The following is a 15,526-nucleotide window of genomic DNA, read 5'->3' as shown; positions in this document are numbered from 1 at the left end:
GCCCTCGGGTAATTTCGCTGCTGCTTCTTCTATTGCAACACCTGCGGTAAAATTGTACTGATACACCATTAGATAACGCAACCTTTTAAGATTCCTGATCTCTACTGGAAGTTCTCTCACCAAAGTATTTTTCAGATCCAAAGTTTCTAAACCGAGAAGATTTCCAATGGACTTGGGAATTATTTTTACTTTTGTATTTTTCAAACTCAAGTAGTGCAAATTGAATAAGTTTCCCACTCCTTCAGGAAGGTAATCTACAGGAGCATCTTCCAGATCTAGTACTTTCATGAGCTTGAAATTGGCAATACTTGCATTCATGAAAGAGTCGGGCAGCTTGTCTATATTGAAATGAAAAACAGAACGGACCTTCGAGTCCTTGATGCTCACTAAAGCACCATCATCAATGCTTCTCTGCATAGTAATGCGTCGAGTTTTACTGCAGCGACTCAAGGCCTCTCCGTTCAGCACACGACCGAAGCCCAATTCTTCAGTTTTTCTGATGATGATCTCGTGCATAAGATCATGAACTTGGCAGATTCTAGCTCGTCCAGAAATATCTCTCTCTGAAACTTGAACCAAGCTTCTGTCAACGAGCTCATTCAAGTATTCTTCTGCAACTTGTTCAGATGTGGGGCGTTTGCTGTACTGGAAAAAGCCCTCAGCAATCCACAAACGGATGAGTCTAGCACAGTTGATTTTGCAGCTCTCTGGAAATAAGCCAAAGTACAGAAGACATTATTTGAGATGGTGAGGAAGATCATAATACCCTTCAGATAAAACTCGGTTGCAATCTTTTAGATGGGGATCGCTTCCTAACATTGAGCCCAACCTATCAAACAATTTCTTCCATTCAGATACAACCCTGTTCTTGGTTGAAAGAAGTCCACCTACGGCCACAATAGCAAGAGGCAAACCTCCACATTTTGCAAGGATGTCCTGGGACAACTCCCTCAACTCTGAAGGACAAGAGCCTCCGGAGCTTGGTCCGAACGCCTTTCTACAAAAAAGTTTCCACGCTTCATTCGGACGCAAAGTTTCAAGCTCATGGACATGAACAGGGGAAGATGATTTGCAAAACTTAGCGACATTCATGCGCCGTGTTGTGACAATTATCCTGCTGCTTTTCTTGTTATCAAGTAAAGCATCCTCCACGTCTCCCCAGAAATCAATCTTCCAAACATCGTCGAACACAACAATGTAACTCTTGTCCTTCAGGTGGTCCCTCAGCGCGGTGATCAGCTCCATCTCTTCCATGTCGTGTGTCTCCACTGAAGCAGGCTCGTTTGTTACACGATGAACCTCATTTAGAATTGTCCTCAACAAATCATTTTTTTTGTATTCTTTCCCAACGGTGACCCAAGCCCGGCTACTGAAGTGAGTTTTTAAACCATCATTGTTAAAAATTTTCCCGGCAAGAGTGGTCTTGCCTAGTCCTCCTTCACCCACCACAGCAACCACTGAACGTTCGGATCTTCCGTTCACCATCAAATCAATCAATTTACGTTTAATGGATTCGATGCCCACAACTTCATCATCTTCAACGAAAAAGGAACGAACTCGAGAGTCATGTGGGATAACATTTCTGGTTCCACTGCTCGATGGTTCATCAATAGATCTGAATCGATAGCTTTCTCCCCTTCGCTTTATATCAGCAAGCGCTGATTTGATATCTTGAATCTCAGTAGCAACTCCACGCCGCAGCTTCAGCTTCTTTATGGAACGACTTATTCTATGGAGAACACCAACGAGGCCACTCCCATGAGGGAGTTTTGCCACCATGAATGTGTACTCGTCGATCACATCTTCAATGCGATAAGCTTCATCCCTCAGTTGTTTCACCCAAGTTCTGACACTTTCCTCACCGCCTCCTTCTAATTCTTCGACTGCTGCCCTTGTATCCGCGTCTTTGAGGAAAGATCTGAGACTCTCCAGTTCGCTTTTGATGCTTTGAACTTCTTTTTTAACACCTCCCCACAATCTGATTTCTTCGACAAGCAAAGGACCCAAGGTCTCTATTGCAAAGTTCACCGCAGCCTCCGCCATATCACGCCAGCAGGTCTAATTTACAAAGAAGAACGATGCTTCTGCATACACTGTTTGATCATTGCTTACGTTTGCAGACATGTTTACCCCTGTTTGAACATTGGTTTAAGAATGCAAAATTTTCAACTTGCAAGTTGATTGTTTATATTTTATTCTTCATACTTACTATAAAGTTAATTTTGAAGCAAAGTGGAATTTGTCGGCATTTGAGATCAATTGAATTTACAATCTAGAGGCAATCAGTGCGCACAAAGTTTCCTGGCTAAGTTATTAATGCGTAATCATATAAAATGAAAACGATTCCTTCCGAACTCCTGTGGTTGAGTCTTTTTTTATTTTATATATTCAACATATATATATAAAGTAGCTTAATTCAGTATTTGTATAAATTCCCGGCAAAACTTTGTTGGAAGACATTAAATGAAAAAAAAAAATTTTAAAAAGGCAGTACCGAAAAAAACCATAGTAATAGGTGCATAAAATTAGCACAAAGAATAACACATCATTACTATAATATAAAAAAATTAACTACAGGACATATCATTATTCAAAAACATATGAGACAAGAGTTTTTGCATGATTCAACATAAAAAGATTACATTCACGAGATGCACAATCATTTTCATTATAAAAACTGAAGAAGAACAGAATATTAACAAGAGAATACAGAGAGGTGTGCAGAAAAGAAAGTAACAAAGACCAATTCTGGTGAAAAACGGTCGCTATTGTTTTCTAAGAATTGAAGAACAATACCATGGCTTGGTAAGCTTTAATTGCCCAAAACCCAAAGCCCAAGCGTAAGAAATATTTTATTTTGGAAGCCCATTTGTGCCCACGTCGACTTGAATAAATTTTTTTGACATGAGTGGGACTATTGACAACTCTCTAATCTCGTCATAAAATCTTTTTTTTTAGTTATTTTTATTTTAATTTCTTCTTCTTTTCTTTTCTAATCTTGTTGTCCTACACAATACGTTAAAAAAAATTTCAGTAATGGATTTTTAAAGTCAATTATTAAATAAAATTACACATATTTTAAACTGTAATTTGAAAGTAAACTTTTGTCTTGTAACTCACAAAAGGCAGTACACGACCCAGGTAAATTGCTGAAATGAACCATTTAAAATCACATAATTTATGTATTTTAATTTATTTACAGGATTTAGGTAGCGTGTTTTTTTTTTTTTTTTGTCTGAAATCTAAATTGGTTTGAATTTAACAAAAGTTTTAATAGGTTTAAAAACATATATTTGAATAAAATGTTTATTTTTCTTTTTAAAATATCTGAATATAAGCGTTAAGTTGTTTATTTTTCAAAATTAAAACATCTTAAATATGATATTTTGACATATATAAGTATATAACTTATAAATATTAACAATACTTAAATTTTATTGGTTAAACACATGACAAGTTATAGATAAATTATTTAATTAGTAAAAAAAAGTTTGATAATGTTTACCTTAACAAACCAAGAAAAATAAAAAATATATATAACCTATGTATCTTTTTACATTAATATATGATACTTATAATGTTCTTTTTGGTATATTAGGTTGATATTCTTATTAATTACAAAAGCCAATTAAAAATATGAGGGAAGGATACGAACTAAATAAGAGAATGGGTTGCTGGCGGGTTCTCTAACTAAGAATGGGTTTACTAAGTTATGGTCCAAATAAGATTTAGAGAACGGGTTTACTAAAGTAGAAATTTCATTTGTTAATATCCACTTTCTCATTCATAGAAAACTCAATGCATTTTCGTGCTTATGCCAATTAAATTTCACACATACATATACCCGTGTACATAATCACGCTCAACACATGGCAATACATCACATAAACACATGGGCAGAAACATATAAATCTACATATGTAAATATCAAAAATAGACTTTTCAAACAAGTCAAACATATACATACTGTTTATTGTGATTTGTTTTGAAGTCTAGTTTACTTACTTCTTGGCATCATCATGTAACAAATGCGTACTGATATCGTCGACCTAAAATTATCAATAAAATTTTCATAAGATATAATCAAGTCTCAATCATAAACTTTAATGTTCTCAAATATCTCATTTTAAATAGCTCCTAAACTCAACCTCAAATGTCCTCAATGTTCGACCCTCAAAACGAAACAGTCCTTGTTTTCTATTTTTAATAAATTATTCTCTCATTGGAAAAATCTCAAATTTTATAGACCATATGCTGACATATTGAAAATTCTTTGATAAAAATTTCATAACTTAATTCCTTTAAAATCTATCAAAACAAATTGACATTTCAGACATCATCAATACTATCAAACAGTTTTCTGTTTTGAACATACTTGTTTAAAAATACAAAACAATTTATTGTTTTATCATAAAATCATAAAAACATACAGAATCATATTAGACATATATAAAAATCACTGATCCAAATTTCATAATTTTTGAAGAAGTCTAGCTATGGTAAAAATAATTTCGTAATTCATGTTATTCACTGAAATCAGAAATTTCCAGGCTTTTAGACCTAAGTTTGAAAAATCATAACTAAATGAAATCTTATCCGATTAACTTGAAACAAGTTTCAAAACATTCTATAAGACGTCTAGCTTAACATGTCCAAAAATCAAAATCAAAATCAATTTGCACAAATTACTATGATTTTCGTAATAATGCGCATTGTCAGCATATTTCCTGTAAAATAATAAGCACAATTATGCAAATGAAGAGTAAATTAAACTTCACAATATGGAAATGCATGTGATACAAATTTTTGCTAAGTTGTTATGATGAAAACAATAAGCTACAGATTACAATTAAGGCAAATGCATCATTCCACACAAATTAATCACATACCAATGGTAACCACATTGGCACACAGTTTTTATTATTAAACGTTAAATATTATATGATGACGATTCCTTGCAATACTACAATATTTCTAAAATCATAATCTCAGTCTTAGATATATAGAAGAATACACTCACACTCACGGCAGCAACAACTCACATAAGCATTTATTACATGATAACACTGATAATAATTACCGAAACTCAAAGCATATCAATAGCAGCATTACCGCCACAATCTGATCCAGTATAGGTTTGATGAACTCATCAATGAATTCGCTAGAAGGAAGATATATATACTCCATCTGTTCATGGTAACAAAAAATATAATGGAAATTACTATACTAACATTAATACCTAATCATTATATGATTCTAACTATATATTTGACTAGAAAAAGATTTACTGACCTACTGCATTTGTTTATTTATTTATTAAACGTACTCAAATTACAGGGAAAAAGGGATTTCCTTGGTGAATTTTTATTTGAATTATATATAACTAAATTGTCTGTCAAATTAAAAATGAGAAAAATAATTTTTCTTAAAAGTAAATAGAAAATAATCCAAATACGCAGGAGAGTGGCAGACCTGTTTACTTATTTCATAGATGTGCATGACTGCTCCCTATTTGAGTCCTCTTCTTCGGCAGATTTGCTCGACATATTCAGGAGACAGAGATGAGAGAACCTCTTTTCGATAATGAAACACTTCCCCGGCCTTCACAAAAATGACAAGGACATCTGGTATATGCTCAGTAACCTTCTCCCAGTTCTCGTCTTTTGTCATGTAATACACTTGTTTAACCATACAAGAAAATACAAGTAGCTTAAGGTTTTTAAGATGTTCAATTCCAATAGGAATCTCCATCAACAGCGGGCAAGGCCCAATCCGCAGTTCTCTAATATCAGGCATCGCACCTTTCTCTATTATAACCGATTTCACCGCGACAAAGTCAAGGAGATTCAATATTTGGAGTTTTGGAAACCAACCTGCTTCAAAGTGAAAAAGCTCGTAGTTGTATGTCCCTGCGAATCTAAATTCCAATAAATTAGGCAAGGCTTGAAGGACTCTGATTGGCTCCTCAGTCAATCCCGACAAGTCCAAACCCAATCTGATTAGATTTTCAAGTTTAAAAATCCAATCCGGTAGTTTCTTCATATTCCCCGTCAAGTAGAGACGCTGCAGATATTGAGGAGGACTACTCAAAGACTGCAAGTCAAGCATCTCTTCTTTGCTTGTCATTTCTACTGTTAAGGTCTCTAGGTTTTCCAAATTTGCAATCAAAGCACACAGATCCTTGCCATTTCCATTTTGGGGCCTAACGCCCAACTTTCTTAGCTGCCTTAGCTTCATAAGCTCTTTAAGCACTTGAGAGTCAGCTTCTATAATAGACAACTTCTGCAGATTCGTTAGCGACCCCAAACCCCCGCGTACTTTGGCTACTGCTGCTTCTTCTGTTATACTAGAACCTGAGGTATAATGGTACTGATACACCATTAGATAACGCAACTTTTTAAGATTCCTGATCTCTACTGGAAGTTCTCTCACCAAAGTATTTTTCATATTCAAAGTTTCTAAACTGAGAAGATTTCCAATGGACGTGGGAATTATTTTTACTTTTGTATTTCTCAAACTCAGATAGTGTAAATTGAATAAGTTCCCCACTCCTTCAGGAAGGTAATCTACAGGAGCATCTTCCAGATCTAGTACTTTCATGAGCTTGAAATTGGCAATACTTGCATTCATGAAAGAGTCGGGCAGCTTATCTATATTGAATAGAAAAACAGAACGGACCTTCGAGTCCTTGATGCTCACTAAAGCACCATCATCAATACTTCTCTGCACAGTAATGCGTCGAGTTTTACTGCAGCGACTCAAGTCCTCTCCGTTCAGCAGACGACCGAAGCCCAATTCTTCAGTTTTTCTGATGATGATCTCGTGCATAAGATCATGAACTTGGCAGATTCTAGCTCGTCCAGAAATATCTCTCTCTGAAACTTGAACCAAGCTTCTGTCAACGAGCTCATTCAAGTATTCTTCTGCAACCTGTTCAGATGTGGGGCGTTTGCTGTACTGGACAAAGCCCTCAGCTATCCACAAACGGATGAGTCTAGCACAGTTAATTTTGTAGCTCTCTGGAAATAAGCCAAAGTACAGAAGACATGATTTGAGATGGTGAGGAAGATCATAATACCCTTCAGATAAAACTCGGTTGCAATCTTTTAGATGGGGATCGCTTCCTAACATTGAGCCCAACCTATCAAACAATTTCTTCCATTCAGATACAACCCTGTTCTTGGTTGAAAGAAGTCCACCTACGGCCACAATAGCAAGAGGCAAACCTCCACATTTTGCAAGGATGTCCTGGGACAACTCCCTCAACTCTGAAGGACAAGAGCCTCCGGAGCTTGGTCCGAACGCCTTTCTACAAAAAAGTTTCCACGCTTCATTCGGACGCAAAGTTTCAAGCTCATGGACATGAACAGGGGAAGATGATTTGCAAAACTTAGCGACATTCATGTGTCGTGTTGTGACAATTATCCTGCTGCTTTGCTTGTTATCAAGTAAAGCATGCTCCACGTCTCCCCAGAAATCAATCTTCCAAACATCGTCGAACACAACCATGTAACTCTTGTCCTTCAGGTGGTCCCTCAGCGCGGTGATCAGCTCCATCTCTTCCATGTCGTGTGTCTCCACTGAAGCAGGCTCATTTGTTACACGATGAAACTCCTTTAGAATTGTCCTCAACAAATCATTTTTGTTGTACTCTTTCCCAACGGTGACCCAAGCCCGGCTACTGAAGTGAGTTTTTAAACCTTCATTGTTAAAAGTTTTCCCGGCAAGAGTGGTCTTGCCTAGTCCTCCTTCACCCACCACAGCAACCACTGAACGTTCAGATCTTCCGTTCACCATCAAATCAATCAATTTATCTTTAATGGATTCGATGCCCACAACTTCATCATCTTCAACGAAAAAGGAACGAACTCGAGAGTCATGTGGGATAACATTTCTGGTTCCACTGCTCGATGGTTCATCAATAGATCTGAATCGATAGCTTTCTCCCCTTCGCTTTATATCAGCAAGCGCTGATTTGATATCTTGAATCTCAGTAGCAACTCCACGCCGCAGCTTCAGCTTCTTTATGAAACGACTGATTCTATGGAGAACACCAACGAGGCCACTCCCATGAGGGAGTTTTGCCACCATGAGTGTGTACTCGTCGATCACATCTTCAATGCGATAAGCTTCATCCCTCAGTTGTTTCACCCAAGTTCTGACACTTTCCTCACCGCCTCCTTCTAATTCTTCGACTGCTGCCCTTGCATCCGCATCTTTGAGGAAAGATCTGAGACTCTCCAGTTCGCTTTTGATGCTTTGAACTTCTTTTCTAACACCTCCCCACAATCGGATTTCTTCGACAAGCAAAGGACCCAAGGTCTCTAGAGCAAAGTTCACCGCAGCCTCCGCCATATCACGCCAGCAGGTCTAATTTACAAAGCAGATCGATGCTTCTGCATACACTGTTTGATGATTGTTTATGTTTGCAGACATGTTTACCCCTGTTTGAACATTGGTTTAAGAATGCAGAATTATCAACTTGCAGGTTGATTGTTTATATTTTATTCTTCATACTTACTATAGAATTAATTTTGAACTGAACAACCTGGAATTTGTGGGCATTTGAGCTTTTTCAGTTTATTTTAATATTTATTTTATTGCAAGTTGATTTGTTTATTTGTCGGCAAAAAATAAAGAAAACCAAACCATACAAATAAGAAAACTGCGAAGACCAAGAGCATGAAACTCTCTAGCCATACAGTATGCTACACAAACAAATGGATGCACCTTTCCTTTAAATTACTTCCAAGAACTAGGAGAGTTTCTGCGACTAACTGTATTCTTGATAAATTAATTTTCTCGCTGACAACTAATTCCCATTATCATATCCAACACCATCTCATCATTTGTGGTTATGCATCATAATAAATCAGTTAAAATGAAGGAGCTCGAACTCAACTCTATTTTGATTATATGAATAGAATTACTCGAGTTTTTGTGATAGCCGTGATATAATTTCATGATCAAAGGATCAGCCATTCCTCTAAAGAAAAAGAAAGCAATGTGAATCTCTACTTAACCATTCACATGGAGGATTGTTTTTGGAATTTGAAATGAAACTCAGATACTATTTACTATCATCTACTTCAACCAAGACGAGATCAATTGAATTTACAAAGTTGAGGCATTCAGTGTACACAAAGTGTCCTGGCTAAGTTATTAATGCGTAATCATATAAAATGAAAACGATTCCTTCCGAACTCCTATGGTTGAGTCTTTTTTTTATTTTATATATTCAACATATATATATAAAGTAGCTTAATTCAGTATTTGTATAAATTCCCAGCAAAACTTTGTTGGAAGACATTAAATGAAAAAAAAAATTTTAAAAAAGGCAGTACCGAAAAAAACCATAGTAATAGGTGCATAAAATTAGCACAAAGAATAACACATCATTACTATAATATAAAAAAATTAACTACAGGACATATCATTATTCAAAAACATATGAGACGAGTTTTTGCATGATTCAACATAAAAAGATTACATTCACGAGATGCACAATCATTTTCATTATAAAAACTGAAGAAAAACAGAATATTAACAAGAGAATACAGGGAGGAGTGCAGAAAAGAAAGTAACTAAGACCAATTCTTGTGAAAAACGGTCGCTATTGTTTTTTAAGAATACCATGGCTTTTTTTTTTTTTCGGCGCTAGAATACCATGGCTTGGTAAGCTTTAATTGCCCAAAACCCAAAGCCCAAGCGTAATAAATATTTTATTTTGGAAGCCCATTTCTACCCACATCGACTTGAATAAATTTTTTTGACATGAGTTGGATTATTGACAACTCTCTAATCTCGTCATAAAATCTTTTTTTCAGTTATTTTTATTTTAATTTCTTCTTCTTTTCTTTTCTAATCTTGTTGTCCTACACAATACGTCAAAAAGTTTTTTGAGTAATGGATTTTTAAAGTCAATTATTAAATAAAATTACACATAGATTAAACTATAATTTGAAAGCAAGCTTCAGTATAAAAATTTTTAATCAGTAAGAAATAGAAAAAGAAAAATATATTAGTTTAAATTTTTATAATTTATTTTGATTAAACAGAAGTGACTGAGTAGAAAAAAATAAATTGATTATGAACATAAGTAATTTATTGAAAAATATTTTAAGTGCGTTTAATTTTTTTTAATATAATATAATTTTATTTGAATTGAGGTTTTTCAAGAAGGGGTTCCAATAGCTTCACGATAAGAAAATAGGAAGGAGGTTTCTTTAGCAAAGGAAAAAAATGTGAGGGAAGGATACGAAATAAACAAGAGAAATGGGTTGCTGGCGGGTTCAGAATGGGTTTACTAAGTTATGGTGCGAATAAGATTTTGTACCATTTTTTAAGAATATGAAGATGAGATCAATGTGATTTAATCTTAAAAGAAAATATGGTGAAATTATGATTTTCTTTGGTCAATCCGCACATGGTCTTGTAATTCACAAAAGGCAGTACACGACCCAGTTAAATTGCTGAAATGAGCCCTTTAAAATCACATAATTTATGTATTTTAATTTATTTACAGGACTTAGGTAGCGTGTTTTTTTTTTTTTTTGTCTGAAATTTGAATTGGTTTAAATTTAACAAAAGTTTTAATAGGTTTAAATACATATATCTGAATAACATGCTTATTTTTTTTTTTTCAATATCTGAATATAAGTGTTAAGTTGTTTATTTTTCGAAATTAAAACATCTAAAATATGATATTTTGACATATATAACTTATAAATATTAACAATACTTAAATTTTACTGGTTAAATACATGACAAGTTATAGATAAATTATTTAATTAGTAAAAGAAAAGTTTGATAATGTTTACCTTAACAAACCAAGAAAAATAAAAAATATATATAACATATGTATCTTTTTACATTAATATATGATACTTATAATGTTCTTTTTGGTATATTAGGTTGATATTCTTATTAATTACAAAAGCCAATTAAAAATGTGAGGGAAGGATACGAAATAAATAAGAGAATGGGTTGCTGGCGGGTTCTCTAACTAAGAATGGGTTTACTAAGTTATGGTCCAAATAAGATTTAGAGAACGGGTTTACTAAGTTATGGTGCAAATAAGATTTTGTAACATTTTTTAAGAATATGAAGATGAGATCTATGTGATTTAATCTTAAAAGAAAATATAGTGAAATTATGATTATCGAATCTAAAACTAAGGACAATTCTCATCAACTGCATATGTTTGATTAAAAAATTTTGAAAACTCAAACATAATTAAAGCATGCATCATTCCGCATAAATTAACATACAGCAGAGGTAATCACATTGGGACACAATTTTCTTTTTCTTTTTTTAATTAAAACCTGATTACGATATGATGACAATAGAATTACAACAATTCTAAAATTACTGTCTTAGATATACAAAGATTACACTAACTCACAGCAGCATCCACTCACATAAGTATATATTACATAATAACACTGATAAAAGTATATTAATTGTAGCATTACTATAATTTGCATGTCTTAATTGACCGACGGGGGAGTATCTTCCTTGCGGTGAATGCATTGATGAGTTCATCGATCTTGTTAAGCTAAATTTAGTTCTATCAACAGGAAACAGATCGAGTTCTTTGCAAATAGGAGATTGACAACACCATGCAACGCACCAACAGATTGCTGAAATTCTTAATTGTTAAAACAAACACAAATGAAAGCAAATAAAAACTTTTTACCTGCACTAAGATACCTATATATGCTTAACTAGCTAGAATTCACGACTAAAGACAAAACGTCGCTCAATGTTCCACGAAAGCATAATAGCACCACTTCTCCCTTAAAGCAGCTAGTGACTAAATCCCAACCTCATCCTTGGCGGCTGTGCTGGTCTCAAAGTTCCCTCACAGGGACGTCCCTCCATAGGATACAAAAATCCGTTTAAGGTTCTTCCTGGTCCCACTGCTTTATCAGAAATCCTAGCATTTTCTCTTTGGAATCCTGCTACTTCCGTGTTATATCTTTCATATGGAATTGGTGATTCGGGACCAAGATAGCGCACGTCGTCAGCAACTGTTTCAAGCCTCATGTTGGGAGTATTACAGCAGCCATTATGGAACGTAGCATTGCTCATCAAAGCTTGTCTCTTATATCCTGGACGATCAGTCATATTTCAGTGAAGCTTGGAACAGAGTAACCCACCCAGCTACCATCAAACTTCACACAAAATGGAAATTCATTCATATCAGTGGCTGACCTGGCATTAGTATATCTCCTGTCAAATGGATCCGTTTCACGCTTCTGCACTTGGATTGGAATCTCTTGAACAGCCTTAGGTCTTTCGACAGCAAATCCACCATAACTCATTACTTTAGACCTCTTGCGAGCACGATAGAATCCAAATTTGAAGGTACTGCACTTTCTCAAGGGAAAATGGTCATCGCATTGCGAACCAGCTCCTTTCTTGTTGTTGTATCCTGGGTAGTCTTTTTTTCTAAATTGGACACAGTCGAGTCTTGAAAAAGAGTGCTTGCGGGCGAGTTCCTCGATCGATATGTCATTTGCAAAATGGAGCTGTTGTTTTGTGGCTTACATGAACTTCACCATCTGGCCTCAGCATACCACTTGCATTTCTGAAGAAACCTTCCACAAGGCTCATATGCATTCTGCGATAATTACCAGAAGAAAGATCATGGAACAGGTGTAGGAGCCAACATTTTAAGAATTGGTGACGTGGAAATATCACGGCAAACTCCTGAACACTACATGCATCTTGAATTATTAAGAAATATGGATCACTTTATCTATCAAGTTCCCTCGTATTATAACCATTTTTAACTCACTATATTGACACATATGTCCAATGGACTCACCAGGCAGCTCACCAATAACTTCGTCATCTTCTTCCTTTCCATAAAAGCCAGCATGGGGGAAGTTGAAGATTATTCTATCGAACTTCCGCTTGCTAAATTGAGGATGTTCCTTCATTTCAGTTGCATCAACTCCATGGAGAATGGATGCTCCCAGCTTCCTTAGGGTGTCCAAATTTGACCGTGCCTCCTTGAATTTCTGAATCACAGATTCTAGTCCATCCAAATATACAATTTATGTTCACTTCCAAATAAGCAAGATACGCCAACAAAATAATAATAATAATAATTTAGTTTTTTAGTTTTTTATTTTTTTCTATCTTGTTCACAAAATTACCATGCAGAATTTATAAAACTAGCTGCCACTGTTATTTTTAACAAAACACCACAGCATAATTTACAAGTTAATCACTCAATCTCACGGTCATTTTTCCCAACTTCTTCCCCACTCCATCTCATTTTAGAAATCTATTTTTGGTCTCAATTAAACTAATTACAAAAAGATATTTATCACTCATTTAGCTTTTAATTCTTTAAAGTGTCTATTTATGATTTCTAAGGATACCGTACTCTATAGACTAAGCATCATTAGATAATTAAAAAGTAATTAAAAGTCAATAATCTAGAACCATGTAACAGTGCCAAGTTGTGGAGTATGGCACTCATGGAGTATTGTAGTCACAGTTTTGAAGTTTGATAATTTTTACTTTTAAATAAACATAAATCACAAAATATTTTTAAAACCTAAAAAATGTGAACTTATTGTTATGGTTTAATTCAATAGCTTTACTTTAAGATGTGGCATTAATAATATGTTTTCCTGATTTTCCTGGTCATTTTACTATTTTCCTGTAAAATTTTTCATTTCTTTACGGTTACACATCAAATTAAGTGACAATTTAACATCAAATTGAGGATAAAGATCTATAAACAAGGTAATTTTTGCCACATCATATGATAAAATAAAAATTTAAAGAAAAAAAAAGATGTAAGACAAGAGAAAGAGATTAGAGAAATGAATGAGTTCCCATAAGAATCAAGAGAAGAAGCCCAGATGTTAGAAGCAGAGCCAAATTTCTGCGATAACCAAAAGAAAACGAGAAATCTCTCACCCACTAACAGTATTTGATGCTTTGATGAATAATGCATTATCCATTTGTCTTCTTCTTCATCTTTTTCCGTAAAGCTCATTTCTCTTTTCTCTTCTTCTTCTATTAGCAGCAGCTATACCTGCTACTAATATTGCCATCAAGATTCAAGGGTCGGTGTGTTGAATACAGAGAGTGTTTAACACTTAACGGTGAGATTAAAGTGCTGAAAAGTTTGTTATACGTTCGCAGGGAAAATGATCAATATGGAGGAAAATGCTTCATTTAACTTGACCCACAAATATACAATGACATAATTAACTTTACTGTTTGATCAAATTAAGGAATTATCTTCATGACTTTTAATGCAGGGAAAGTTTGGAAAGGTGTTTTGGGAACGATAATAAAGAGATTGAAATTATTTGAGGGTCGTGTTGTCATGTCCAAGGGCACGGCCCGGCCTTTGTATATGTGGTCGTTTGTGTTTTGGCTTTTTTATTTGTGTTTCCTTATTTATTAGTTTCCTTAATTTACTTTTCAAGTTCAAATCAAATACCATCTGTATTTTTATTGAAATTCTTCCAACCAAGATGGCTTTTTATTGATGAGCAGCGGTTACAATTTCTTTTAATGATTTTTTTAATTTTATTTCTTATATATGTTGCCTTAACTCTTATCTTTATTCTTAAATTTGTTTTAATAATCATGTTTTAAGTCAACAATGTGCAATTGTGAGACTTAGTGCGAAACCGTGAAGGTGGAGTTAAGAAGTATATATCTTATCATTTAAGGCCCACAAGTTTCTTATCCAATAATTAATAAAGGGCTAGAGGTAGGGACTGGGGACTACGTGCATTGAATATCATAAAGCTGAAGGAAAAGATGTATGAAAATTGCTTTTGTTGTGAAGAGACTCAACATTGTTTCGGCTCTCATTTATCCATGACATGAAAAAATAAAGAAGATGAAATTTCTAGCAATCTTTCTCTTTAACTCATGCAAAAACTAACACTTTGATCTAACATATAGATTATAAGGAGTGAGTCTCCGCAGGACCAATTTACTGAGCAACTTAAAGCAATTTCGAAAGCAAAATTACTAATTCAATCGCAATCATCTGTAATTTTCTAACTTTAGAGTTACCCATACTATTTTTTTAAATAAAATTTCTCTTTTATTTGATCGTAAATTTAGAGTCACCTATGCTTTTTCTTATAAAGTTTCTCTCTATTCTTTACCTTATAACCCTAACTGCAGCCACTTACACTTTTTCCCCAAGAATAGTAGAATGGCTTAGTAAGTTTAATTCCCCAATCCCAATTATAGACTTTCTCTGTGTTGCAAAAAGTCTGCAATCCACATGGATTTTATTCTCAAATTATATTTGAAAATCAATTATTTGATGATTGTGAGTGTATCCAGTCCAAAAATGATATATGTTTACTTAAAATAATTTGACAACTCAAATATAATTGAGTAAATTTTTTAAAAAAAATAAGTGATTGTTTGAAAATTCATTAACCGCAATCTTAAATATGCATTTAATTTTTAGAATAACGGTTTCACATACATGTCCAGTTCACTTCTTAAATCAAATAAATAAATCCAT

At 34.3% G+C, this 15,526-nt stretch overlaps 2 protein-coding genes across 2 annotated transcripts in view; both read right to left on the bottom strand.

Annotated features, from left to right (window-relative positions):
• Window positions 1-2,065, bottom strand: part of LOC18054373 (disease resistance protein RPM1) — a 2,556-nt gene extending 491 nt beyond the window's left edge. The window contains 1 exon segment of the mRNA XM_024177898.1: window positions 3-2,065. Within this exon segment, the coding sequence (XP_024033666.1) occupies window positions 3-2,043 (2,041 nt within the window). The 5' untranslated portion in view covers window positions 2,044-2,065.
• Window positions 2,066-5,445: 3,380 nt separating this feature from the next.
• On the bottom strand, window positions 5,446-8,407 carry LOC18054372 (disease resistance protein RPM1). The gene has a single exon (XM_006452625.2). It carries the CDS (start codon window positions 8,353-8,355, stop codon window positions 5,509-5,511), a length of 2,847 nt encoding a protein of 948 aa, XP_006452688.1. The 5' UTR covers window positions 8,356-8,407; the 3' UTR covers window positions 5,446-5,508.
• Between the last annotated feature and the right edge of the window lie 7,119 nt (window positions 8,408-15,526).

The sequence above is a fragment of the Citrus clementina genome, unplaced genomic scaffold (assembly GCF_000493195.1).
Source record: "Citrus clementina cultivar Clemenules unplaced genomic scaffold, Citrus_clementina_v1.0 scaffold_1, whole genome shotgun sequence".
NCBI classification, from domain to species: Eukaryota; Viridiplantae; Streptophyta; class Magnoliopsida; order Sapindales; family Rutaceae; genus Citrus; species Citrus x clementina.
This window is presented reverse-complemented; position numbering and strand designations above follow the sequence as displayed.

Coding starts and splice junctions, on each gene's coding strand:
- LOC18054372 (XM_006452625.2), bottom strand. CDS start 8,355: ATGGCGGAGGCTGCGGTGAACTTTGCTCTAGAGACCTTGGGTCCTTTG.